The sequence below is a fragment of the Notothenia rossii genome, assembly GCF_949606895.1.
Source record: "Notothenia rossii genome assembly, chromosome: 1".
NCBI classification, from domain to species: Eukaryota; Metazoa; Chordata; class Actinopteri; order Perciformes; family Nototheniidae; genus Notothenia; species Notothenia rossii.
The window spans coordinates 11858590-11885212 of NC_136912.1; the positions used below are offsets into that span (position 1 = coordinate 11858590).

The 26623-nt window shown below is 44.3% G+C and overlaps 1 protein-coding gene across 13 annotated transcripts in view; it reads right to left on the reverse strand.

Annotated features, from left to right (window-relative positions):
- lef1 (lymphoid enhancer-binding factor 1) overlaps positions 1-26623 on the reverse strand; it is a 102507-nt gene that overhangs the window by 8780 nt on the left and 67104 nt on the right. For 3 of the 13 annotated variants that reach the window (XM_079652159.1, XM_079652164.1, XM_079652156.1), the window contains 7 exons: positions 12627-12756; positions 7861-7954; positions 6044-6163; positions 5186-5348; positions 4334-4441; positions 2603-2651; positions 1941-1998 (listed from right to left, as the gene is read on the reverse strand). In XM_079652159.1, coding sequence (XP_079508285.1) covers positions 1941-1998; positions 2603-2651; positions 4334-4441; positions 5186-5348; positions 6044-6163; positions 7861-7954; positions 12627-12756 — 722 coding nt within the window. The remainder of the gene's footprint in view (positions 1-1940; positions 1999-2602; positions 2652-4333; positions 4442-5185; positions 5349-6043; positions 6164-7860; positions 7955-12626; positions 12757-26623) is intronic. The other 10 variants (XM_079652157.1, XM_079652160.1, XM_079652162.1 and 7 more) reach the window with 9 other exon arrangements.

Genomic DNA, 26623 nt, shown 5'->3' on the forward strand with positions numbered 1-26623 from the left:
TGAATCAGCAGGCTTAGTCAGACACAAGAGGAAGCAAGAAAGAGAGACATTCAAATGAAGGAACAGTGAGGTAAGGAGGAGTAAGACAGCACATTTCAAGTCAGTGATTAAAGAAGGGGCGACGAGGGGAAGCAACGGAAACCCTAACTTCACTTTGTCAGAGTAAAGACTCCTCGGTGCTGTTCCACTGTGGTGAGAGCCAGCTGTGTGGCGGCCCACTGTTTGACAGGCTGATGATAACAAAGAGAACCAACGCAAGCTATGAACACTGCTTCCTCACTACTCAACTCCTGGTTTACCTCACAGGCAGACCAACTCAACAGAAGCCATCAAATATGTTAATATCAAGTCAAGTTTCCGTTCATAAAAAAAAAAAAAAAATCTAGCTACAGTAGAATGGAACATTTGACTTCGTTACGCCGCATATTTTTTATTGACTGCACAAGCGCTATAATAAAATCTAATGGAGCAAATGTTTGTTTGAACCATCATACAAAAAGGTGTGTCTTTAAAATCAACTCATTAACAAATGAGTTTTTCCACATTGACGAGAGACAGATGGGGTACAGGCTGAGGTAGATGAAAAGAAATAGACAAACGAGTTCATTTAAAGATGTTTTCTGGCGTCTACACCAAGCTAACCTCAATCCAGCTCTTTGGGATCTGCATAAATTGAGGGCTTGGGGAGTTGTGGCAGTATCCTTGGCATTATGCATATTAGTTTAAGGCTGTCACTGAGAATCAGCAAGGGTGTCCATCCCGCTGCGGCTAGGCGCTGCTAATTATTGGATCAGAGATAAAGTGCTTTTTAGCGCTCGCTCTCTCTGGGCTTTGAAAACCGGCTGTGGCGGAAAAAAATGGAAAAGAAAAGAAGCCCAATTTTGGGTTCAGAGCGAGCCACCGGGTCAGGAATCGATCAAGTGGAAAACCTTTGTGTGGTTGGGGTGATTTCAACGTAAGACCAGATTTGTCACATCTGCCCGGCTTTTTACCGCCGCCGAAGGGGAGCGGAACAACAGGATGCTACCAGACTCACGGGGAGGGGGGGGGGAGGGAAGGAGAGAGATGGAAAGCAACAAGATCCACAGAGAGTAGGGAAGACTGAAAATACGAGTTGCCACATATGGAGAACGCTAATCCTTCTTTCGACAAAGAAAAGGAGAGGTGGCAGTTCAGTGAGGGTTTGACATGTCGTCTGAATCAATATATCCCACGATTTTATTCACATGTAAAAAGTGCCTTTGTTATGGAGGCATTATGTACACCCCGAGACCCCCGATACCATGACATCTTATTAAAAAGGTATAGCATCTCATTAAGTTCCTGCCAAATAAGCTGCTCTGCTCCACATTGATGCAGAGGCAGACAACACATGTAGTCCATATGGGCTTGACGTCTTAGCCTCCAACAGCGGTAAAAAAAACTAAAAAATGTTCTAAGCTAGTCGAACTGTTTTCAGATGTATTACTTAGCCCATGTTTGGGAAACAGAGTGTATGAGCCGTGTGATTTATTAGGCAATATCTTTCAAACCCCTTTTAATTTGATCTTTTTTCATGAGGGAAGCAAAATAAACCACAAAGTGCTGACACAACCGTTGACCTTTAATCCAACCAACACAAAAACATTGGATTGACTGACTCAAACGCACACACACACACACGCACACACACACACACATGCACACGCACACACACACATGCACACAAACAGAGACAATCCAATGGCTATTGTGCAGAGCCATTGAGCAAACCCCACACACAAAGCACAATCCCTCTTCAGGCCTTAACACCAATCACACAATGACCATGGCGAGGTTAGGGTGGACCTGTTCAGGATTAGTCTGTGAGTACATACTCTCAAGTCAGTGTTTAGCAGTTTAAAAAGGCGGGACATGTATTGAACTGATCAGACATTTAGGGGATAGAGGGTTTGTCTTACCATATTCTCAGATGTACGCCGTTTTCATTCTCTGGCCTGTACCTGCAGAAAACCGCATCTTTTTTTAAAAATGTGATATATCTGGACAGCATAGATCTTTACCGTCCATTTTGCCTACTAAAGTGGATAGACCCCAGGTAAGAAAATACAAAATAGTGACATTTTTTTTTTTACTTAAGATGTTATTCTCGATGGATTACAATTGCGGTGCTGAGAGCGGGCTCATAAGCGCAGCTAAACAAGGTCAGCAGAAAGACACACTGTAGAGCAGCAGGCAAACAAACAGCGCAAAGCCCAGGGTCGGTAAGTAGTCGTATAGAATGGACAGACTAATCCCAAAGTAGGTGTAATTTGTGAAGACGGGGATGAGAGAGGAATGGATGGTGGGATGTATACAAAAAGGACTGTGCTGCCTTCACAGGAATCAAGCCAGTCTACTGAAGCCAGAATCAGGATGGAAAGTAACATATATTCAGTATTTTTTAAAAAGGCCCCATCGACTGGGAGATTAGTTGCTTTTTACAGTTTTACAGAGTGTGCATTCGTAAAAATGCAGCAGTATACTGTAAAAGATCACGTGTCTATGGAAACATGGTGTAACTCACAACTTCAAAATGCAACACACAGGGAGAACAAAAGAGAGAGAAAGATCTGGTGCTTACCTGGGGCTGACTCCTGCATCTTTTCCCTCTTCCGCTTCTTCTTCTTTCCCTAAAAAATATACAGAGGAACACATAAAGTGTGGCTCCAGCACTCACGCTCACTAGACCACTCTGATATCCTGCTGCTGTCTGCCATGTTCACTCATCCCCTGCAGGGCATCCAACCAGCATCCCCCTGGACCCCGGGCTGCACCGAAAAGCGCCACGCTGAGAGGGACCGACCAATCACTGACTTTAAGTGTACTCTACCTACTTCCAGCTGCATTTAAATAACTTTGTTTACATATTTTAAGGCTTTTTCTGTGACCACCCTAACCACTACTGTAGTGAGCAGTCTGCGTCACATTTCCCCTGCCTTTGAAGTCCCCTCTAATGACAAATATTAACATGAAGTGCAATTAAAAATGCTCACTGTAATTAGGCTAGTCTAGCTGAATGGCTGTGAAGAGCGCCACTCTGTTTCCAGCGAGGTGGGAGTGTGTAAGGATTTATAGCTTATGCTAAATCCCCAGGGGGGAGACTATAGGTATAGATAGCAGCGTTAGAGTCGTTCTAGTCAAATATGAGCAGCACTTTGGTTTCCTGCTGCAAAGTCTGCTAATCCACTTATTCATGAGCTAATCTGCCTTCTACTGCACCGGCAGACAGGGAGGAAGACATACTCAGTGAGAGAAAGGATGAGAGAGGGGGTACACAGCACAACTGTGAATGCTACACGCTCTCCATGCCAGTGCGTTACCTATTTTGGGTGTTTCCAGGCATGATGTGCTGCCTGTGTACAGCTGAAGATTGTTTGTGGGCGGGGCCGCAGAATAGCACTCTCAGGCATGCACTTGTAAGAAATGTTTTTGCGTTAAACATATCCCTTTATCTCTTTGGTGTGCCAGCTAGAAAGCCATTCCTCTACTCTTTTTTCTCTTCTACCCGTCACATATCTTGCTAAATAACAAAGCTGGAAATGAAATGGGAACTTGGCTGACTGTCACTAGCTGATGTTGCGTATCTTTAACTGCGCTGTGCTTCAGTGGGAGCAGAGCTGTGAAACTATCTCCTCCCTCAGCGAGGCGTTTTGGCAGTGGAGCAGTGGAGGCAGTAGAAAGGGGGGGGATGCTGTCGGTGTCCGAGGGGAGGCAGATAAACACCACAAAGCACTTTGGTGGTGGAGTGAATGTGAGTGCCGGAGCCACACTTTTAAAAAAGGCTGGTGCTCTCTCTCTCTCACACATTCACGCCACAAACTGAGACGGATGACAACAAACACAAAAACAAACACACACCAAAAACAGACAGCATCTTAAATCCAGCTGATCCTCCCACGTGTAGAAACATAATGGGCAGCTAATGGAGCAAAGGTGGCTGCTGCTGCTGCTGCTGCTGAGCGCTGAACGCATGATGCAGCCGCCTCGCTCCGACAGGTGCTTTTTACATTTACAAGCTCCATGCTGATATGGAACATCAAAGACTAGCATAACCATTACCAGGCAGTTTTCACTCACTGTGGCAATAATAATGTCTCTGATGCTGCAGATGGTAATATAATCACAGCGGCATGAATTACACATTAGGCTGAAGCAAAGAAAGGGACCCCATTAGCATGGAGCCGACTGGTGTGAATTAGTGTGTGTCGTCATTGTGTGGACAATACATGCAACGTGGACATAAACAAACATAAATCAACATACACACACGCACTCACTCGCACCTTTGCCAATCTGTTCTGTTGATACTTACATAGTTGTCTCGAGCGGACCAGCCTGGGTAGAGCTGCATGTGGAGCTGCCGTTCCTTGCGCGCTAACTCATAATACTTAGCTTGCTCTTCCCGAGTTAATGCATGCCACTGTTTCAGTAAAAAAGGAGATCAGGAGGGAAAATAGCACACAGTCAATTACTGGCATGCACTTCCCTGCATGGAGAACTCTGCTGGTGTTTTGGAAAAAGGAAAATCTTTTCAACTTCCAATCGTTTGGTGTAGGATAAAAGGGAGAGAAGGGAGAAGGGGGACACATGATGAAGAGATTAACATGCGCAAGAGTCGGAGGGGGGAAGAGAAGGAAAAAAATAACTTTGATTTCATATCAAAACACTGGTTCCAATTTAGCAGCGCTTTTTATTCAAACTATGTCAGCGAGCAATTACTCCATGCAGGCCACAAACGAGGCTTTGCTGTGGCTGGCTGCCTCGACCGCCAGGCCTATTCGTTAAGGCTTTTAACATGGCTCTGCGGTTCCACTCTTTTCCCAATCCTCAAAAGGAACACATTTTGTCATTTCCAACCGTGCCATTATCCAGGCATATTTTATTAAAAGCCAATTTGATTAAATGTCAGTTAGATAGGCCGTCTGTATCTATGCCGCTGAGAGGGAAGTAATTGGCGAGGGAAATCATTATGACAATAATCACAACTAGTTCATAAAGAGGCTGCATGTTAGTAGAGATAGGAATCTTTGTACTTTTTTGAACTAATTGGGCTTGGGAAGTCAGCGCATGGAGACTTTTTAGAGCTACGGCTTGAACTGCGATCTCGATTTAACAAAAAGTAAAAAAAACTAGAGTGACAAAAACGACGGACTATTCGACCTACCCTTCGGCCCAGGATCTGATTGATGGCCGCGCTCTCCTTCAGCGTGCACTCGGCCACCACGTTCGCACGCATTTCTTTCATGTAAAGCATGAAGGCGTTTAGCGGCTTCTTGATGTGCGGTCTTTTGGGCTCCTGCTCCTTTCTCTGTTCGTGCTGGGGCTTCCTGTAAAGAACAACAACAACACGATGTGAATGGGGGGGGTAAAGAAGAGCAGGAAGCTAAGTAGATGGAAAATGAGAGAATGAAAGAACAAAGCAACAGAGGGAAATTGTGGTGCCGCTATGGCGACACAAGCAGCGAGGGTCTGGTTGCTCTGCGCCAATGATGAGGCAGCGTGAGAGGGGTTTCCACGCCATGGGCCCCTGCCTCTTTAATCATGTGCAGTCCTTCATGCGGAGAGATTACTTCACCAGTAATGGCAACCAAACCTTCTCGTCCACAGCACATTGGCGATAGCTTAGAGCCAAATGCTTGAACTCGCACACTGAAAAGACACCCTGCTCCCACTCCTGACTTTCTTTCTAACTTTCTGGAAGCTTGGCTGGCCATGAATAATGGAAACATCACTGATAACCACTTCAGGGGGGCTCGCAGCACTTCCCACTGCAAACACCGAGCACTAATCTAGGACCTGTATCTGTTGCTGGCTAAGTGTGTTGTGATCCCCGAGGCCAAATGAAGCATAGGCCTGTTATCAGTGGAGCACGGGCGCTTATCTGCTCACATCAAGGGAACGAGAACAAGGCTCTGACAAGAGGGGTTTGTTCAGCGACCGCCTACTGTAGTGGTGGCGTGCACAAATACCTGGAAGTATGTCATCAGAGTGTGTGAGGGTATTTTGTGTTTGCAGGACTCACATGTGCATGATGTCTGTTTCATGCGGAGGCTCGTGTTTGACCTGATGGTTGACGATGGCCGGGTGGGGGATCCCTGTGGCGTGGGGACCTTGGGGGCCAGGAACCATGTGGTGTGAGAACCTGCAATTACAGCAGACAGCAGGCTGGGATTAATAAGGGAGGACGAAAAGGACAGTAGCATGGAAAGGGTGCCCTCAATGTGAAGGTGATGGTAGGTGCACACGAGGAACAGCGTACACAAACAAGGGAAAACTATTCCTTCACACGTATTTCTTTTCTTGTGGTGGATTAGATGGCAGGGGGTAGTCGTCACTGGTAGAGGTAGCTTAAGTGTAAAGTTATTTGAGATGTCGATCTTTTGTTAGCATTGATTTCATCAGCTGCTACAAGGTGATATTACTTCTAAAAGTTTTACTTATCAGTTGATCTCGTGGCAATTTCCTTTTCTTTTTTTTTATATGTAACTTTTTTTTTTTTATTATATATTGTTTGATATCATAACTCAGTACTTTTTTTTAATGCATGTCACATATGTAACATTAAGCTATCTGTGGCTCATTTTCCTGCTGTAACTATGCAAACGTCCCCTCCGTGGGACTAATAAAGGTATTCTGATTCTGAATTATAAATCCTTTAGTTGTTAAAATGTCAGTAAAATGTTTAAAAATGGCTGGTTTAGTCAGCCCAAAACCTAAAGATATTTAGTTAAATAGGATTTAAAAAAAGATAAAAAAGGAATCTCCATATCTGAGAAATGTGTTTTTGACTACATGTACACATTTGTTTTGCACGCTACTTAATTTTGTGTCCAAGAAACCATAGTAACAAATAAAGTGAGGCACTGAATGTGTCTATGAGTTATGCTTGTGCAAGCCTTCTTACTGCAACTCTAGAACTACGATAATCAGACAAAATAGAGGGAAGTAACAAAGAAATGTATTGTGGCAATAAATACTTTGAAAATCTGAAACAATAAATAATAGATTTGGTTTCTGGTTATAAGTGGGTCCATATTGTGTGTGTCTTCACTCTCCATTTCGTTCCATTTGATTCAACATGTCACTTCATCACGATGTGGTCGTGTTTCAAAAAGCTGGTTGCTAGAAATGTTTGTTGAAGTCACAAAGTTTTTTTGTGGAGCATGAAATGTTAAGATCAGCAATGTTTAGTACTGCAAACACAATGCTTCTTTATTCCAGGGGACTTGTTGTGGGGTCAAAACTACGACTAAGGATCCCGACACTGAATAGGCTCCTTAGGTAGGAAACGTAGCTAAATCAAAAATAAGCTAATATACCCTAGGTGTTCAGGTTTAGAATCCTGTCTCAGCTTCCATGTGGCCTGGTCCTGCAACTTACATCTGGCTTCACTCAGTGTGCGCCTAAAGCTGTGTCTTTACAAACATATCGCTGACAGAGGAAGAGAACGCGAGGAAGAAGAAAGAGAGAACAAGAGGAAAAAGTCAAAAGGAATGACAGTGACAGGACTGTCGTCAAAAAGAAAGTACTTCACAAACAAGTAGTGCCCAAAGAGAGCTTGTAGGGTGCTTTGATGGGGGTCAAGCAGCCATATGGTCGTGCAGGGGGCATGTATGTGGTGATGTGTTTGACATGTGCTGGGCACAGAGGGGCCGTGTGGCTGAAGCCACAGCAGAACAGCAGCCAGAGGCAGACCTCCCTGTGTAGCTGCTGCTGCAGGCCAGCCTTCCTCCAGTCACTACACAGAGCTGAGTGCATCTGATGCAAAGAGACAGGAGAGTAATCGCTCCCTGTTTACATGAACAAACTGTGCATGCAGCTTTTGTCTGTCTGACTCACCATCCCAGCGGTGGCGTGATCTGCCCGACTCCTCCAGGAGACAGGGAGTAGAAGTTGGACATGTCTTGGTGATGCCTCTGCATTCCTAGACAAACAACAATTGCATACAAAGGGATGTTATTATACAAGTTACATCTTCCACATGTGTCCATGTCCATCCTGGGGAGCTATGTACCAATCTACATGAGCCGAAGTATTGAGAATCAGAGACTGGCAGGTGACCAAAGTTAGAAGGTGTGAAAACTAAAGGAACTCTTTTAGAATAAAGTGAGACCATGTGACCATGCCGGGTGGGCTTCATTAGGATCATACAAACATATTGCAAACTATTTAAAAGGAGGAGCATGAAAGACATAAAGGATATAAAAGACAACAAATCACAAACAATGACCAAAGGTTAGCATTGGAAGCTTTGTCAAGTTGTGTTTACACATTCTTTGATCAGACACTGTAAACTACTGCTTACTTTAATATTATGAGTTACTAGAACATGTTTCTGGAACACAACTTTTTGAGTTAATTGAATTGATTTACTATTTAAGTATACATTTGACTGTAGTTATTTCTATTGTTTATTGATGCAAACACACGTATGGTGAAAAAAGAGAGAACTATTCGAAGCAGAAAAAAAACAGCGTAATATACCATCTGACAAAGGCCTGTGCTATAATGCTTCAATTATCTGGCTATTCTTTATAATATACTCTGATCAATAGGAGACAGAGATGTTAAGTTATAAATCAAGGGTTTTTATTATTATTTACAGCAGGGGTGGGGAACCTTTTTCCTTTCAATTTTTACAACATCCTCCGAGGGCCATACAAATTATTGAACTGCTTAAAAAAACAAAAATCACAGCCCATTAATTTGGCCTTTCTTTCATGCTGTGCAAAGAAAAAGCAACCTCTTAATCCAGATATCTTGCCATGACTCGCGCATGCACGCACGCACGTGCATGGTTGTGGCAGAAAGATATGGACACAAGATGTGTGCAAATGTATTTAGTATCCTATCCATGTGAACATGATTTAAGTGGGGGGGACCTAACCTCCTCTAGTGGGGTCTCGGGAAGATTTTTTTTTAAATATTGAAGTTAAAAGCATCAATCTGGTGCACTTTGAGAGCAACATGAAGAGATCTATGGATACATCTCAACACCCATTTGAAACAGAACTGTAAGCAGATTTTTTTGGGGGGATATTTTACAAATCACTCCCCTTTTAAACTCTATTCTTGTTATTTTTAACAACTTTTTTGTTACTGTCATATTGCATTTTATACCTGTTTTTCATTTAGACTCTAATGTCTCATTAATAATTATAATGATCATATCAAGGTGTGCCTAACCTCACTGAGCTGAGGTTATTTGAGCCTCTCAGGAGAGAGCTCTCTTCCACCTGGTTGTAGAAAAGCTCTTTAAATTCGTTAGCATAGCTAGCTAACCAGATGCTAATAACAACAGATCGCCACTGTGCTTACAACTAAAGAAAGCCACGCAAACACTGCGGTGTGTACGGCTCCTTATGGGTACTGCAATATTTGAAGAGCTGGAGCGGCGTTCCGGTGCTCTCCGTCAGCACTCTAGTCTACACTCCTTTCCGACGAGACGTATACCACGTGAAGACACGTTACGCTCGTGTTGTGTTCAAGGAACCTGCCCTTGGCCAGGAAAAACAGGCACTCGCTTGTTTAATTATTTTGCGGTCTAGATTTCTTCTTCTTTTTTTAAGTGAAAAGTTGTCCGTTAGTCGGACTGACGGACGGACGGACCCCCCCCACCCCCAAAACGAAAACTCTTCGGTTCTCCGCGAATTACACAAGTCACCCAAATCAGCGTTAAAAAAGCGGGAGGCGCCGAAAAGCGACTAATTTGCATCACTGTTATTAGTATTGTGTGTTTCTGCTTCCACAGTTATGGTGTGGAAATACCTGCAGTTAGGGTTAGAGATCTGGCTCTCATGACAGTGGTTCATATATAATAAACAAGATGTGAACACTTTTAATTACATCAATTTAAAAGACTTAAGGCAATCGTGTAAGTTCATTGTTTTGGGTTTAGGTAACTCTTTTAGGTGTAGCTCTTGCGTTCATTTCCCCCCCCATTTAAATCTTTCACTCCCCACCTTCCCAAGGACGGGCCACGTCAGGCTTGAAGACGCTTCTTGACCTCACATTATCAACCAGTAAGAAAGGGATGATATTTCCCCCGCTAAGCTAGAGTCCTCCAAGAGCCTTTCAGAGTCTTTAATCTGGTTAATTGAGACTTCTTCTTTGTGCCAGAGGCCTCAGCTTTCCCTGTAGACACGGGATTGACTTGGACTAACAGTCGGTGGATCTTCAGGACTAAGCTCCTCCATCTCCAGCTCGCCTGCTCCTACTGGGTCTCAAGGGCAAGGGGTTCCTGTTGTGTAATAAGAGGGGGCTGTAAAATACCTCAAATGTAACTAAATCTAGAGATAATCATGTCTTGGGAGTAGATGTCAGGAAATACTGTGCACACACGTACAAGTGCAGTGTGTCTCCATGTTTGCGCAAACACACACACACACACACAAAGAAAAGAGGGCACATGCCTCCAAATTAGCACCATTTTCTAATCCCTGCTGGAGCCAGTCTTTTCTCCCTGGCTCTATCTTTTTCCTTTCTCTCTCCAGGCTGTGGTCTGGAGGGGCCTCCCTCCTCGGAGAGGCAGGGCGAGCGGGGGGCTTATATCTCTAAAGCCAATGTTGCAGCGGAGGATTCATAGCACGCATAGCACTACCCCCTGCCATCTAATCCACCACCTAACACTCCTGAGGGCCCTCCTGAGGGCAGAAGGGAAGGAGGCAAGGGGGTGAGGCGGTGAGGGAGGCGGAGAGAGCCCCGGCGTGTTAACCTTGTCACTCACACCCCTAAGGTGCCTAATTACTCCCCACCCCCCCTAATTCACACGTTCCCGTCACACCCAACAGCGCTTCACACATGCATTTCCTGTCAAAACACTACCATGGTTTTCATTGTAACACCTGAAAACAATGTATTTTCAATTAGTGCTTTATTAAAAACCATATAGGGTTTAAATGTAAAATGTTCAATCCCCCCCCCCCCCCCCCCCCCCCACCTCTGCTCGACCTTCCATCCTGCATTGCGGCCCTGTGCATATTAGAGCTCATAATGAGAAAATCCATGATTGTTTTTCATAATTAACGAGCAGATCAAAGTCTGAGCCCACTAAGGAAGGCAGAGCTGCGATTGGTCGATATGAGAGAGCGAGAAAGGAAGAGAGAGAGGGACGGCAAGAAAGAGAATAAGAGAGATTTCCCTTTTAAGCATCTTCAGCTTGGCTGCTGCTGGTACACACACACACACACACACACACACACACACACACGAATATGCCTAGGGAAATCATTTGCAGCGTATTCCGCAACTAGATGGCTTGGACATGGATTTCGGTTGGGCTGTGAATGCAAAGATCAAATATAGTAAGAAAAAAAAAGACCTCCGGGGGTCTTTTGGCTCTTCTGTGTTTGTCAGAAACTTAGTGGATCTGGATGGACCAACATGAAGAGGAGACAGGGAGCATTACTTCATGAATTGTACTACATGACAAGACATTCCTTCAAAGTGTGCACAGTCTATTTATGGCTCAATTCTCTGTAGCCAAAAATATGAAACTAAAATGTGTCTGAAGCCTGATTCCTCTGACATATGTGGGGCACAGCTCCTTGATTCATCTCACTGCCTTCATCTGACTACGCTGTGTACTCCGTTCTAACATTGTTATTTATAGCCAGTCCCTCAGAACATCCTAGCCTCATCTTCATCATCGCCTACATCCTGTCTGATCCCTCTCCTCCTTTTCAACTGGCAGCCGCAGGAGAAGAGAGCCAGGAGAAGAGAGGGAAAAGGTGCGGGACAAAACTATGGCGGGGCCCACGTTTTTTTGCATTTGTGAGAAGCTGCCAAAGTCTCCAGCTGCCGCGGCGGGGCTGAGGATCCGTCCAAACTGAGAGGAGCTGCTCTGCTGCTGTCAGAGCTGCAGCTTGATGTTGTTACTGTGCGGCAGAGAGTAGAGCGAGAGGGCAGCTGAGCTCAGAGTGAAGTCCCACAGGCCGCTTCAAATGAGCCCAGAGGAAGGATGGCTTTGCTGTGACACGTCTTAGTTTGTGTGTTTCTTTTCTGACAGTGTTTGAACAAAGGGAGGTAAAAATAAAATCTCAGTTGGGAGTTTAATTCTGACTGAGACATTGTTGAAGTATTTTTAAATAAAAGCAGACTATTTCTAGATTGAAACAGTGGCTCTAACCCTTTCAAACCCCGTTACTCTGAAAGTGTTTTGTCAAACTTTTAGACGTCCGAATGCCAAATTCGATTATAATAACAATGCTTTGTGATAAAATGTGTTATTGTGCAATTTCACCATTAAAACCCCAGTAATATGCAATTCAGTCCATTAATATATCAATACTGCTTTACATTTTTTTGCTGCAGTGAGGTAAATAGATTCGAAATTTGAGAAAAGGCCGCACTGGTATTTCATCTGTATCTGTATCAGCATATAAACTAAGTTGATGTTAGTCTTTGGTGAACATTTTTGAATCTGTACAACTCTAATGAGACGTCCTCCTTTTTCTCACTTAAAAAGTTCAGGTGAGAAATGAAAAGAAAGCCGTTTTTGTTTTTGAAACATTGCGAATACTTTGAATTCATAAAGCAAAAGGACGGCAGTGGTTGCACAAGCTAAGAGAGTTGCATCGGGTTCAGATCTGTTTAATGGTCTCTACCTTGTTTGTTCATATCCTGGGGGTGGGGACCAGAGTGGGGTCCTGGTGCGAAGTGCTCGTCGCTGTACGTGATCAGCGGGGTGAGTGGGTGGACTGCATGGGACGGCTGCACCACAGGGACTTTGTTGGACTGTGGAGAGAAAGACAAGAACATTTTAAAACAATATGTAAGAGGGACAACATTATAGATATGTTTGAAATGCATTATTACATGTAAAATATCTCCCTGTTCCCTGCCACGTGATCTGGGGACTGGTACGGCACATAGTGCGGGTGGTCCTATAGAATAGCTTATGAAGAAACTAAAGTTACATTTCTTCTCTTTTAGTAGCCTACTGTAGGTCAGCAGGACTGAAACCCCTAATCCCTAAAGGTAGGAGGAAATACAAGTCAAGGAGGTGCATGAGTATGTTTGAGACAGCAAAAGAGAAACAGAGCTGGAGCGAATAGGAGCGAGCAAGTAAAAAGAGAGGGGGGGGGGAGAAAGGAGAGATTCGCCGGGTAGAGTTGGATCAGAGGTCTTAGGCGGGAGATCAAAGGCAGTCATTAGCTGGTGAATAAGGGGAGTTCATTACAGAGCGAGAGCCGGGGGAAGGAGAGATGAGGGATGGAGGAGGAGGAGAAGGGGGGTGGCTTCGGAGAGAGAGTGCGAGTGAGACAGATGTCTGCAGCAGTGCTTAATGCAGGGGTAATCACGCCGACAGCGGCCTGACCACAGGACCCCCATCCCCGGCTGACTCACAGAGAACCTGCCTCCTGAAAACTAAAATAGACCCGGAGCCAGGCCCTGAAGAATCCCGGCCCCGGCCAATAGCGCTTACATGCTTCAGCAGCAACGAAACACATGGCAACGCTTAGCCATGCTAAATCTACTATTCAAAATGTGAGCCCGGAGCAGAGCTGGAGTCAAAATATCACCTCCACAGGACATACGGCTAATCTGAGAGACGTCGGGTCACTGTTGGGTGAGACACTTCTACCAAATGGCTCCCACAAGATTTGAGTCAAAGGAGTTTCATGAAATCAGAAGCTCCCACAGGAAGAGTCACCTGATTAAAAATGTTGTTGGAGCTACGCGTCTAAATTTAGCATGAGCATAAATGTCTGAAGAGACGATATAATCAAGGGACTGCTCTTTAGTAGCTCTCACTCCGTTGTCCTAGTGAGGTGTTTGCCAAGGTGACATTCCTGTAGTGCTAAGTGGACACGGACACACACACACACACACACACACACACACACACACACACACACACACACACACACACACACACACACACACACACACACACACACACACACACACACACACACACACACACACACACACACACACACACACACACACACACACACACACACACACACACACACACACACACACACACACACACACACACACACACACACACACACACACACACACACACACACACACACACACACACACACACACACACACACACACACACACACACACACACACACACACACACACGGCTGGAATGTCTGCGTTTCTCCCCAAACCTCTCGCAGGCTGGCACCAGTCTCAACTTAAGTCCCCCCTCTCCCCACCTTCTGGGAACGTCCCAACTGGGAACACAAAGGGCGGTGTGTGTGTGTGTGTGTGTGTGTGTGTGTGTGTGTGTGTGTGTGTGTGTGTGTGTGTGTGTGTCCATAAATATCTCGGTATCCTAAACCACATGACAGATCATCTGCATCAGATTCTTTATCGGGATAAGAATCTCATCTCCTTGGGCTAATTTCTTTCCCAGTTCCTCTTTTGATAAGATCCTCATATGCCATCATCCACATTGTAGAATCTAAGATGGCAACACACTCCTTCAAAGAAGACAAATCCTGCCTGAAAACTAATTCAGCCATGATGAAGAGGCTTTTCTTATTAGCCCAGGTGAGTGTAGTTCTTTGACCCCTGTCAACAAGAGTCAAAGGTGACGGGATAATCTGCAAGTTTGGGAGTGTCAGACCGCATCCTACTGAGGGGGGGGCTTATTAGGGAGGGCTTCAAACCCTAAAGGAGGGCTAACAGGGGCTGGGGTTGGCTGGGACATGCCTACACCAGGGGCTAAATGATAGCATTCTCACCCATATTATTTTACGCCTCTCCACTCCCATTTGTTATACTGTGGGAATGAGATAAGAACCGGAGGGATTACCATTTTAGCTAAAAGTCTGTATGAGAAAGAAAAAGTGAGCGGAAACAAAAGTTAGTTTCTTATTCTTGATCACACACACACACATAAACTACGAAAGAAAAAGTTGATTGGCTCCTTAGCACCCAAGAAAGAGTGATTCTTCCGTCATAATGGAGATGCCCTCTTTTGTGATTTTCCAGGTTACAGCTGTCAAATCCTATTTTTCTCAACTTCTTAATAAACTGCTTCCTTTGTGGCAAAAATCCACCAGAGGAAAAACCTGCAGGCCTCTGTGACCAATACACAATTTACGCTATTTGGGTTGACATTTACATAAACCGCATGCTGTAGCTAACCATCGTCTACTGTTGGAAGAGAGACAGAGCGATGAATTGTCATTTAACATCTTCACATCTCTCTAAACGATCATACATTACGATGTGGAAAGCTGTATCAGGGTTAACGGAAAAATCCTCACATGTTTCACCGTTACGTTAAAGTCTTCACGTGCCAACAGCCGTGATGGAACCACCGCTATAATTCCTCCAGGTGGAGACGTGTTGGCTTGCGTCTCTTTTTCTTGCAGCTCTTGGCGAGTTTGCGCACAACCAACACCCTTTTACCAATGTCCTGCAGGAAGTAGTTGGAGACCCACAAGTGACCACAACGGCGAGGGGTCATGGTACATCGCTGCAATTTGAACCCCTCCCATCCCGCGCCCCATCCTGACTCCCGTAGCAGCAATGGTGTTTCGATGGAGGGCGGCCATATTGGAGGTCCCCTTTATTGTATAGTAGAAATAATAGGCTTAGGATCTTTCTATTCATATTTTCAGGGAGAGTGAAAGAGGAGAGGCGGAGAGGATTGAAAAGAAAACGTTCCATTTGGAATTTCATATCCAGGCTTGGCCGGCCCTTCTAAAGAACCCCTCAGATGTGGTTTTAAGAGAAATTCATTGTGCGGAACTGGAGCTGGCAGGAAGCCCTCCATGGAGGAGACACTCCAGCGTGTTTCAGCACAGGGAGCCAGTGACTTGGCGTGCCGTCTGAAATTGGGGGTGGGTAAGGGAAATGGGACGTTTCGTTTTTTGTTTTTGCGGAGGGAGAGTTTTATCTGACGGCACGCCGGTGTCTCGGAGCTTGTATTCTGTCAGATTCCACCAGCATCCTGCCACGTGTTTGTGTATGTGGTATATTCAAAGTCTATCCCTGCAATATTGCCTTTTTAGCTTCTCTCTCTCTCTTTCCCCCTCACAGCACGGCTTTTGTACTCCACTCAATTATACCACTTCTGCGGAGTGGAGTGGAAAAAAGGGAAAGCAGGAATTTCATAATAATCACTTCCCACTTCTGTAATTTATATGCGATGAGGACTCTTCGCGCCTGCAGCTACAATCAAGTGTGTAGAAACCATGTGAGGTGTTTCACAAACAGCTGGGGACATGGCAGCTCAAGTGGTGGCTATGGATTCCCATGCTGCTAAATCTTTCACTAAGAAGCCCTTTTTACCCCCAAACCCAACGTCACCTACTCACAGGATGTTCTGCATTATACAAGAAAAGGTGCGTACAAAAAAAAATCTAAAATAAAGCACAGGGTATTACTAAAATAAAACAAAAAGTTGAGGCAAGAAATTGGTTTGTTTACAACCAGTATCATCAATTCATCGCAGTACATTTCCTTTAAAAATTAAGGGAGGGAATTCTTTAAATAACTGTGAACCAGAGAGCACCCACTCACCACTGACTTTTTAAATATCGCTTCCACCCACAATGGTGATCACAAAGACGACAAGATAACAAATGGAAAGCCTCTGAAAGTGCTGAAAGTTGAATCATGAATTAGGGTGTGCCCAGTGCAGAGATTTTACACAGTCACCATCAGACCAGGTGTTCACTCTCAGGCGTGTTTGTGTGCAAGTTGTCCGACCTTTGCCAAACAAAAGTGAGCAAACATTCTCTCATAGAGGCTTGAATGGGACCGCCCTCCCCCGTCCCTCTTTACCAAAACCAGTGGAGACCAACCTGAGGAAGCTTAAATAAATAACCAATTACCATTCGCAGAGTGGGTTGAACCCCACCAGCTTGCAGTGGAGTGCTAAAAATGGAATGTTTTATTGGCAGGATGGCACCTCGGCCAGGGGGCTTAATGTAACGAAACCCAATTAATGGAGAAAAAAGCTGGGCCGCCAGCGAGCGCCACGCGCCCGGGGTAATGAGACGAACAAGCGAAGCCAACCACAGGGACAGGAGTGGAAGAGGCTGGGAATAACAGGAAAAGCCTACCCTGGAGAGACATCTACATCTGTGAAGCCCCCCCCTTCTCCTCCCTTCTTTTTATTTCAATCATAAATCCCTCATACTAGTCAGAGTCTAACAGAAGCGGTGACTCTGAAGGCCAGTTGGTAAAATGTTTAAAAACACCAAAAAGTATTCAAAAACTTGAAGCAGTTCATGTTTGGTGAACTACTTAGACCACAAAAATAGCCACATAAGCAATGTTATGGTTTTAATAGCAGCACTAATTTATCGTGTGAGCAAACTTGTCACGCTCTCCTTTAAATACCACCCTTACACCCACACATCACATTAACCACACATGACCGACACATGCCACTGCATTAACATAGAATCCACACACACAAGAAACCCACTGACTCAAGAAGGCACATGTAAGATACAGTCATGGTACACGGTGAAGGGATCAGAGACCGCAATACCCACCCGCCTAATGAATTTAACACATAAATGCTACATATGAGCACAAAGGAGCTATTAACAGCTGACTGTCTTCCTCAAGCACAACCCAATAGAACGAGGTGGATTACCCATCATCCTTCAGTTGGCATGAAGAACGTGTGCTCCAAGCAAACCAATCACACTAGCTCTCACACGGACATTTTGAAAGTGCAAAGGAGATAATTTGTGTGAAATATGCCTGCCCCAGATGAAAAGGCTTTATCCGCTTTTTTAAAAAGTGTTCAACTCTTCATTTCTATATGTCGTGGAGCTATTTAAAACAACTAGAAGAGCAGCAACAGAACATTAGAAATGATCCAGCTGCTGTCTTTCTTTACTGTTAAGCCACAGCGAGTTAAGTAGAAACAGTGGAGTATACTAGCCTTTCAAAGAGGCTTAAAGTTCGAGTTTAGTTATTTTGTATATTGTTGAAGTCATGCCACAGTTTGTATTTGATAATGCTGTGATGCATTTCAAACTCTGTCATTGTTTTAAACTTTGTTTTCGTTGTGCAAATAGTTTTTTTTAATGAAACTTGTAATGGATTTCTTTGTCTGGTACATATGGTATTTTTTGTTGTTGTATATGTTAACAAATCCAATGAAAAGACCCAAAACCAGCAACATGTTATTCTGTCTATTATTAATAATACAAAAAGTCTGACACTCTTGAACAAAGCCCATTTGTTCCTACTAAAGAAGTAACGGTTAAAAAAAAAAAAACATGTCATGAATACACTTTTTAAAAAGGCACATTTTTGTTTTTAGAATATACTGTATAACTTAAGAGGTCACTAGGCACTATATTCTGCAGCGTAGCAACACACAAACTGCAACCGGATGCTTTTTGTTGGGTTAAACTACACTGCCCATGATTAATGGATGAAGTAACCCAGAGCAACAGTTTGGTTTGATGCTGATTTAGCATTCAGGCTTCTGCTTCATTGTTTTACTCCAACTTTGAGACGGAGAAGTAAGATACATCAGGCTTTGGCTACACATAAAGTACCTCTTAGTGGAATCAATACATTATTGGTTTTGGTCTTCTAATGGGATTTATTGATAGGAGGAAAAATACAGAACACCAACCAAGAGACTTTGCCTTTAACAACCTATTTGATTATTTCTATGTCATTATCCATTTGTTAATACATCTTTATCTTGCAATATAGCATGATATCGATCACTTATTTAGCCATATTGCCAGGCCCTAATGTTGCATGTACAATGCCTATACATTCAGGCCAAATGAAAAAGTGTGGTATTGTTACACTATCAAAGCACTTTGTATAAGTTGATCAGCTCTGAGAGGTGGTTGGCTCCTGCACTGTTGTATTTGAAGAGAGTGTGCATGTGTGTGCGTGTGTGTGTGCGTGTGTGTGTGTGTGTGTGCGTGTGTGCGTGTGTGCGTGTGCGTGTTTAAGAAGTGGTGGGGGTTGGGATGCTGCTCTGGCAGAGCCCTGGGCGAACTGCAGGATGTTCACCTTGCGGCGGGGCACAGGGCTCATTATCACAGCAGGACCTGGTCACATCAAAGGACTGAGGAAAGGGCAAACATTCTGCTGAAGTGCCAGTGTCAGCAGGCCTGCGAGCGCACACGCAAACACATACACAAAAGGAAGACCACACACACACACTTGAGCCCCCACTAGGCATCTGCGCCACCACAAAAGAACATGGCTACCTCCATCACTTGCCCTGGATCTATTGAGACAGGTTAACTGGAAATCCCAACACCTTAGATGACACCAGTCTTGGAAAAATGGTGTCTACCTGGTTTATCTGGACAGTGTCATCGTGTCTCACTGCGATACAATCTGATTCATAAAGCCTTTAGCTGTGTCACTTATCTGATCAGGGCCAGTGTTAATCTCCCGACCCTATGTTTCAAAGCAGCTGTTAAAGCTGACCACAAGCAGAACATATTTGAAGCATGTTTTATTTTTTCTTCCTGAATCAATCGTCATCCCTCTCCAGCAACTATTTATAGCCTCCCTGCTGCTGCATTAACACACTGCATGATTTATCATTAGAAGCCAGCACTGGTCTGCTGAGTAGCAACATTCATGCCAGGCGGCACGGGGGTGCCAACATCCACATTCAACAACAACACTCAAAGGCCCTGAGAGATGTACACAAATAAAATCGCAGCACAAGCTAACTTTCTGTGGCAAGCACTACAACCTTAGCCTCTGCAGTCTGCACAATAACCAGAGACATGGAGAAAGAGGCAGAGAATATGCAGTGCAGAATGGAGGAAAAGTGCTGATGAGTTGCCTTATGCAGGAGCTTCATAGATCCGTCGAACAAGAGCGGATTTGCCTGCTACACCTAGATAGTGTTTCCCCCCCTCAGCTTTCGCCCAGGTATTCTGGGCATGAATGGCTGTCAGTTTGGATTTGGGAGCTCAGCGTTGAGTGGGAAAATAGAGTCTGGTGGGGGTCTTTGTGTGACTCTACCTGTGGAGACGAGAGCAAGAGAAAGTACTCTTCTCTCTAAGCTGCAGCTAGCTCCGATCACACATTACGAAGGGGTAAATATTAGCATTGCAAGCTAGCCAGGGAGAGCCGGACGAACGAAGGCAGACAGGATGTCGAGGCGATGGTTTTCAATGGCACACACTTGGAAAATGTGGATGGGGAGGTGATTTGAATGAGAGCTGCTTCTGCCTGAGCTGTAGAGAGTATTGACCTAGTTTTCCTCAAGCAGACTGACGCACACCCACCGACACAACGTGCAAGAATACAAAGAATACAAATATTGATGAGTTAGTGAGCCAGTGCTATCGATGGTGTAATGGAAAAATAAAATCAGTGTTAAGAAAAATGCCTGATGTTTGTGAAAAGTAAAATTCCTTGTGGTAGGGCTATAGGTTATGTAATGCTTTGGAAACTGCAGGTCACAGGAAGCCACATTGCCTCAGGTGGCAAGACACCTGTGTCCTGGCCTCGTTGTGAACCTTTGACCCTGTAGTCAAATGATCAAATGATTTGATATGACTGGATAATGTGCCATTTCATTTGTGTTTTACGACAGCTGTATTCGTCTGCCTGTATCGTCTGTGTTTTATCTGTTGTAACATTGTTCATGCTGCCCTCTTGGCCAGGTCGCTCTTGAAAAACTGATTTAAATCTCAATGGGACTTTTGACCTGATTAAATAAAGGATATATACCAATGCTCCTTTTTAGCCATTGAAAGCTTTACACCTTTATCTTCTAAACGTATATCTTTTTAGGTCAACACCCAGATGTTTCTTCATTAGGTTACAACCCATATATCTGTTTTGGTCCAGTCTATAATGAGACAAGGATCAGGCCACAGTGCTAAGAGCATTCATGGCAGTGGATCACATTGCAAACCTTTCAGCTCCTTTACCTTATAGACCGTACAACAATACCAGCAGCCCACTGTTTGGGTGTGATTCCTCGTTTTAAGGGATTAAGTGGTAAAGACTACCAACAACTGCCTTTCAGCCTGGAATTAGTCATTAATCAAACCACACATTTCAGGGTTTCTTTCCAGCCGGCCGCACGCGCCCCTGTTAAGATCTGAATGAAAAGCACAAAGCTATTCAAATCTGATCCCCTTCGAACAAATGGCTTTTCTCCGTCCCCACAGAAGCAGGGAACACTTGAAGAACCTCTCCAAGGATCTGAACGGTCACATGAAATCTCCACCCCATCAATTAGCTCTGTGGCAGGGTTTTTGTGGGATTTAATACAAACAAAACAATGACCATGTACAACATCGCAACCGACAACATCTGCTTATCCCTCGATAGCTCTAAAGAAATGGTAATAGTGGATCTTTGGGGCACAAAAGGGGCTCCTTAGGCTCAGGGCATATGGTTACAGCAACATTACGAGGCACACTCGTGCACCTGACGCCACACAAACAGATTGATAAACCAAACAATGAATACGCCGAGGTTGTAATTCAGCCCTTAGCTGGATTTATTCATAGTGGTCTGCTTAACTGTTTTAATATAATCTCATTGGTGTGTAAAGAAAGAAATGTAAGATTGAATGAGTTGAGCTGTTTTGGGATTGGGGCAATTGGTCAGATAAAACAACCAATCATTTGATATAACACTTAGAATTATAATTTTTAATTGATTGGAAATTCAGCAGATCATTTGATAATTCCAAAACCTAATAAGCAGTTCATTTAGGAAAATACTGAAAGTAGTTTGCAGTACAGGGCAATTAAAATGCCCGGAAATCTTAACTAACCAATCAGGCTAACCAATGTAATGAGGTTATTGATAGAGGTTACTGCAGTCAACATGTGGTTGGTCTTTCCTTTAATTCAACAGCGTTTGACAAGTTATCGTTACAGTGTTAATTAAACCATGTTCACACACATTATTGGTATCTCAAAAAGCAGAATTGAAGAAGTATAGCCTAATATCTGTTGGCAAAAGTAATCCTATTGTAATCCCATAGACAACCTGTTTTTACCCTTTTATTAATAAAAAAACAAGCAAGGCGAATTTGAGTGGTTTTTTGATCCAAGGTAATCACTATTGAACTTTTCAAATAAAAAGTCCACCGCTACCTTTTAACTATAGCATGGCTTCAGTAAGGAGTGTCAGTGTTTCCAATGGGAGAAACAGAAATGTAAATTTGTGGTGTGTGGCTTGTGTGTGTTGGGCACTTCCATTTCCCCCATATCAAAAGACAGATAAGGTGGGGGTGGATTGATTTGATGTTTTGATGCATTGTTTGATGACGGGCAACTCAAAGTGGAGGATGCCTCTGTGATGTCTCCATTGGAGGACATGAAAAGCGTCACCTGGCCCCAGAGCCGAGGGGTTATAGCTGCGAGTGGATTTAAGGGCTCCATGCTGAGCTGGACGGTGGCTCCATTGATGCCACATAATCCATTCAGCGTGACCTTTATATTTTTAGAGTCAGCTCCACTTCCCTGTCAGCCTGCCTTGTTAAAACTATCGCAGACATCAAGGTCCTGATCATCGACGTTCTGTTATTACGGGTATGTAATTTATTCGATGTATACATCCCACGAGAAAAAAATAAGTGCCTTCAATCACCGACCAAGCAGTCCGATGATCAAAAGAAAAACATGGAGCACAAGGCGAGCTCATCAGATGAACAAACACATTCTTGCTAGATATCTTTGTGGGTTTCATCATCCTGCATCAAGTGACTGCCGAGGAAAAAAAACAAAGCCTCGTTCTCATCCCTGTGACATCAGCTGTTACAACCGAGCGTAGAATAAAAGCCAAAGCAATCATATATTTCTAATTAAAGAAACAATAATGCAAAGCTTTCTTTTTCCTCTGCCCTCTACCGAACTTCCAATTAATTGTCTCTTATAGCAACATGAAATCATCATAGACTTAAAATAAAAGTCATACAAATAAATAATCTCATAACGTACGCTGGGTGGTATTAGTCATGAGCATCAAACTCCTACCCTGTTCTAGATTTGCCTAAACTAGGAGCAAACATAATTGGGATAAATCTCCTCAGTAAGCCACATAAAAAAAAAAAGCACAAGGGTGCAAATTGTTACACTGCTGCGTGTTAAGACACTGAAACAGTTGCACAGATCAGACGAACTGCAGGGAAAGAGCAGCATTCAGCTCGGCTGTTTTCCTCTGTGACTTGGGGCCACTGAGTTTTTCTCCAGCCGTAGTAAATTGGGCGCCCGGGGCAGGAGCCTTGGCCGAGCTTGCATTTCGGAGCCGGCTGTGGAGGGCATGAGGGATAGAGATATGGCACTGGAGGGGGGGGACAGGGTGGCGGGTGGTGGGGGAGGACTGGAAGCACAGTGGAGGTGACATTACGCACATGTTTTAACACAAAAGAGAGCCGGCTAGTTAGCACACTAACTAGCAATCTCCATGGCAATCGGCACTCGTCCTCCTTTCTTTTCTCTCCGTCCGCCGCCTCATCATAAATATGGCTACATCTGCAAGTGTAATCACTCCATTGTACTGTGATTTTCTGCTCTGCTGGACAGCAGCATGGCAGCCTGCTTTTCAGCACCTCTCCCCTCTCTCCCCTCCTTTCCCTCAAGTGCCCTCGCCTGTTCCCGGCGTCTCCTCTGCTGGTGAGGCCGGTGTGTCTCACAGATTACAGAGCTCCGGTCGCTCAGGTAACAAGAGTCACTAATCTGGCTGGGGTTGAATTACACATAATTGCCTCGGCACCGTGATTGATTTCAGCCCTGGAAAGGAAAAGACGACGTCTTCCCCCCCCCAAAAAACACCCCCCACCTCCCTGCCTGCCTCTCTCCAGCGCTCACGAGCGGCAGCCAAGACTCTCCATCTAGTAGGAGGCAGGAGGCTTTGAAGAGATCAAAGCCAAGGCCGGGAGCAGTTGCGCGCCCTGGGAATACGGGAGAGAGGCTTTCTGCTCCTCAGCCCTATTTTCTAGCGTCATGTCGGATTGCAGCTGTATTGCATTTCGCCAGTTTTCTTAATGCTCTTGGTTTTGACTTTGACATCAGTGATCCCCCTCGGTTTCTTCAAAAACAAGAGGGGGAAGGAGAGAAAAAAGAAAGTGACTGAGGAGGAAAAAGAGAGAAGAAGAGAGGGGGGTAAAGAGATCTACAGACTGATTTTTATTTTCACAACTCCATAATTGCCCAGTTCAAAGGAGAGGAGGGGAGCATGTAGCATTTGTTTTCAATTGTGCAGCCGATATGAAAGGAGCGACAAACTTTTACGGGCTTCCCAAAAATTAAAGACAGGTTTTTTTCACAGCCAAAGAACAGTGTGTTTTTTATGGCCGAGACCACACAAAATGAACTGATAGCAAAAGCCCTCCTCTTTGTCCTCCCACGGAGAGCTCAGTAGTGTAGCTCTGACACAATGTGTGTGTGTGAGTGAGTCTCCACCGTATACCCGTTTAGTGTATGTGTTGCAAATTGTTAGAAGAACAGAAAGCGGTCCAATGTTGAGCGCAAAAAAACAAAAAGGAGAAATGAAGAAAGATATATCCATCCATTCATTTAGCAGCTCTGCTAATAAAGCCTGGTGGCGAGAAGGCACCCTTTGTACTGTAACTATGCAGGCCCTATACCAAACCTCCTACACTGGGGACCATTAATATTTCAGCGCTGTCAGATACACATTGCATGTGAGCCTCTTTAGCACTCACACCCACAGCAGCAACGAAATAATGAGCTTCTGAAAAATATGAAACGGCAAAGAGAAGGAGGGAGGGAAAGAGCGTGCCAGAGACTGACCAACTTCATACAAAACAGAGCAGCTATTGATCATAGCTGCGTTTCTTAGCCGGACAAAGTGAGGGCTGTCTGAGCTCCTCTGAAGTCTGGACACAGCCGGCGGGATTTGCACCCGTGTTTCACTCCTGTGGTCCTATTGTTCCTTGGTGCTGCAGTTAGATGGAACACTGCTCGCCTCTATAGACCTACGAGCTATCAGGATGAAGTCAATAAAGCTATTCATCTTTTTACTCACTTTATGACTGTATCAGGGAACAGTGAGGTGCTGTGATCAGCTTTTAGGGACTTCTGTCAAGCGGTTTAAAGACTGACCCGGGTCAAGGAAATGTGTGCTGTAGGCGCCAATTAACTTCATTTTTTTATGAAACAACCAACCATAAAACTAGTTCGGAAAGCCAATAATAAAAAGCACAACAACAACAGTTACGTCAGTTGCGCAACAAATTGACACGGCACACACACCGCCCTCTTGTCTCCATTTCTGATCCACCCTTACAGGAAGTCCACACCCAGGCCAATCAAACAGAATTGGGCATAGGGGACAACCTTGGCGGGGCCCTCGGCTGACCCTGGAGATCAGTGGCAGGCTGCTGGTGAGGAGTGAAGTCCTCTGAGCAGGTGTTGTCGTCCATAGAAAGCCTGACTGGCTGGCTCCAGGCTGAACTGCTTGATTGGTTAAGCTTCTCCCAATTCAGTGGGAGGATGGGGAGCGAAGAAAAGTGTCATCATCTATGAGTGCTTGGCTTTGAGCGGTAACACATGCCCAAAATAAACATCAACCGGGGTTAAGTGTGCGCCTGCATGTCACGCTCACGACCATGACACTCCATATTGCTTTTCTCAAACACATAGAGAAGCACACGTTTTCAGCACTTTGAACATTAAATGACTTGATACATTGTATGTCATTTAGCTGACTATTAATCTGAAGCAACTTCAATTCAATTCAACACCATAGACATGGCTTCAGTAGTAATTTGGGGTTAAGTATCTTGCCATGGAAACCTAAACTGGTAGACAGAGTAGACCCCCATTTACCCCCTGAGCCACTGCCGATGATCTATAGCTGGGTTTTTAATCTTCATCACCTCTTGTTTATTTATGTGATTAAAATGGAGTGTCAGTTTTATTTTAGAAGAATGATAATACTTCAAGAACACAAAACACATTTTGTTTTTTGTTTCATCCTCTCATTAAGAGTATAAACATATAAGAAATAAAACTCTTTATGCTTGAATCACTCAAGAACAATAAATCCACCACGCACTTAAACCTGGATCGTCCTATTGCTGGTTCTCATCTTACACATCGATGCATATCTCCTGGTCCTGGTAGACAAATCAGTCCGCTGAGCTCCATTTAACAAGATGAAACGCACTGATAAGCTGATTGCAACCACATGGCGTCATTAGCCCCGTGCATATGGAGTAAATGTGTCAACCAGCATCACCATGCAGCGGAGGACCACGAGAAATCCTTGGCGTTAACGGCGCTTTTCATAAAACACCACGACCCAGCGGCACTACAAAGACTCCGAGACGCCAAGTGTTTCTTCTGTGTGAGGTCCCTGCTGCTGTCCTTCATGAAACACACAGTTCACCATTTGATGGAGCTGCACAGCAGATGTCATCAATGTCAGCGTAACTCTTTGATATGTACTGATTTGCTACATACAGCAAGGGAATAATGAGTCTGCTTCTGACAGTTACTATATGCTGCTTCATTTATTTGTAGATTAAAATATACATGTTTAGACCGAACGTAAAGAAAATTAGACTAAAGTGGGATGATCAATGGAGTCCAGCTCCTTAAAGACAAAATGCTACTTTCCACCCTATAGTGAGACCAAGAAAAGCTACACAAGGTGCCATCTACAACGTTCAGTG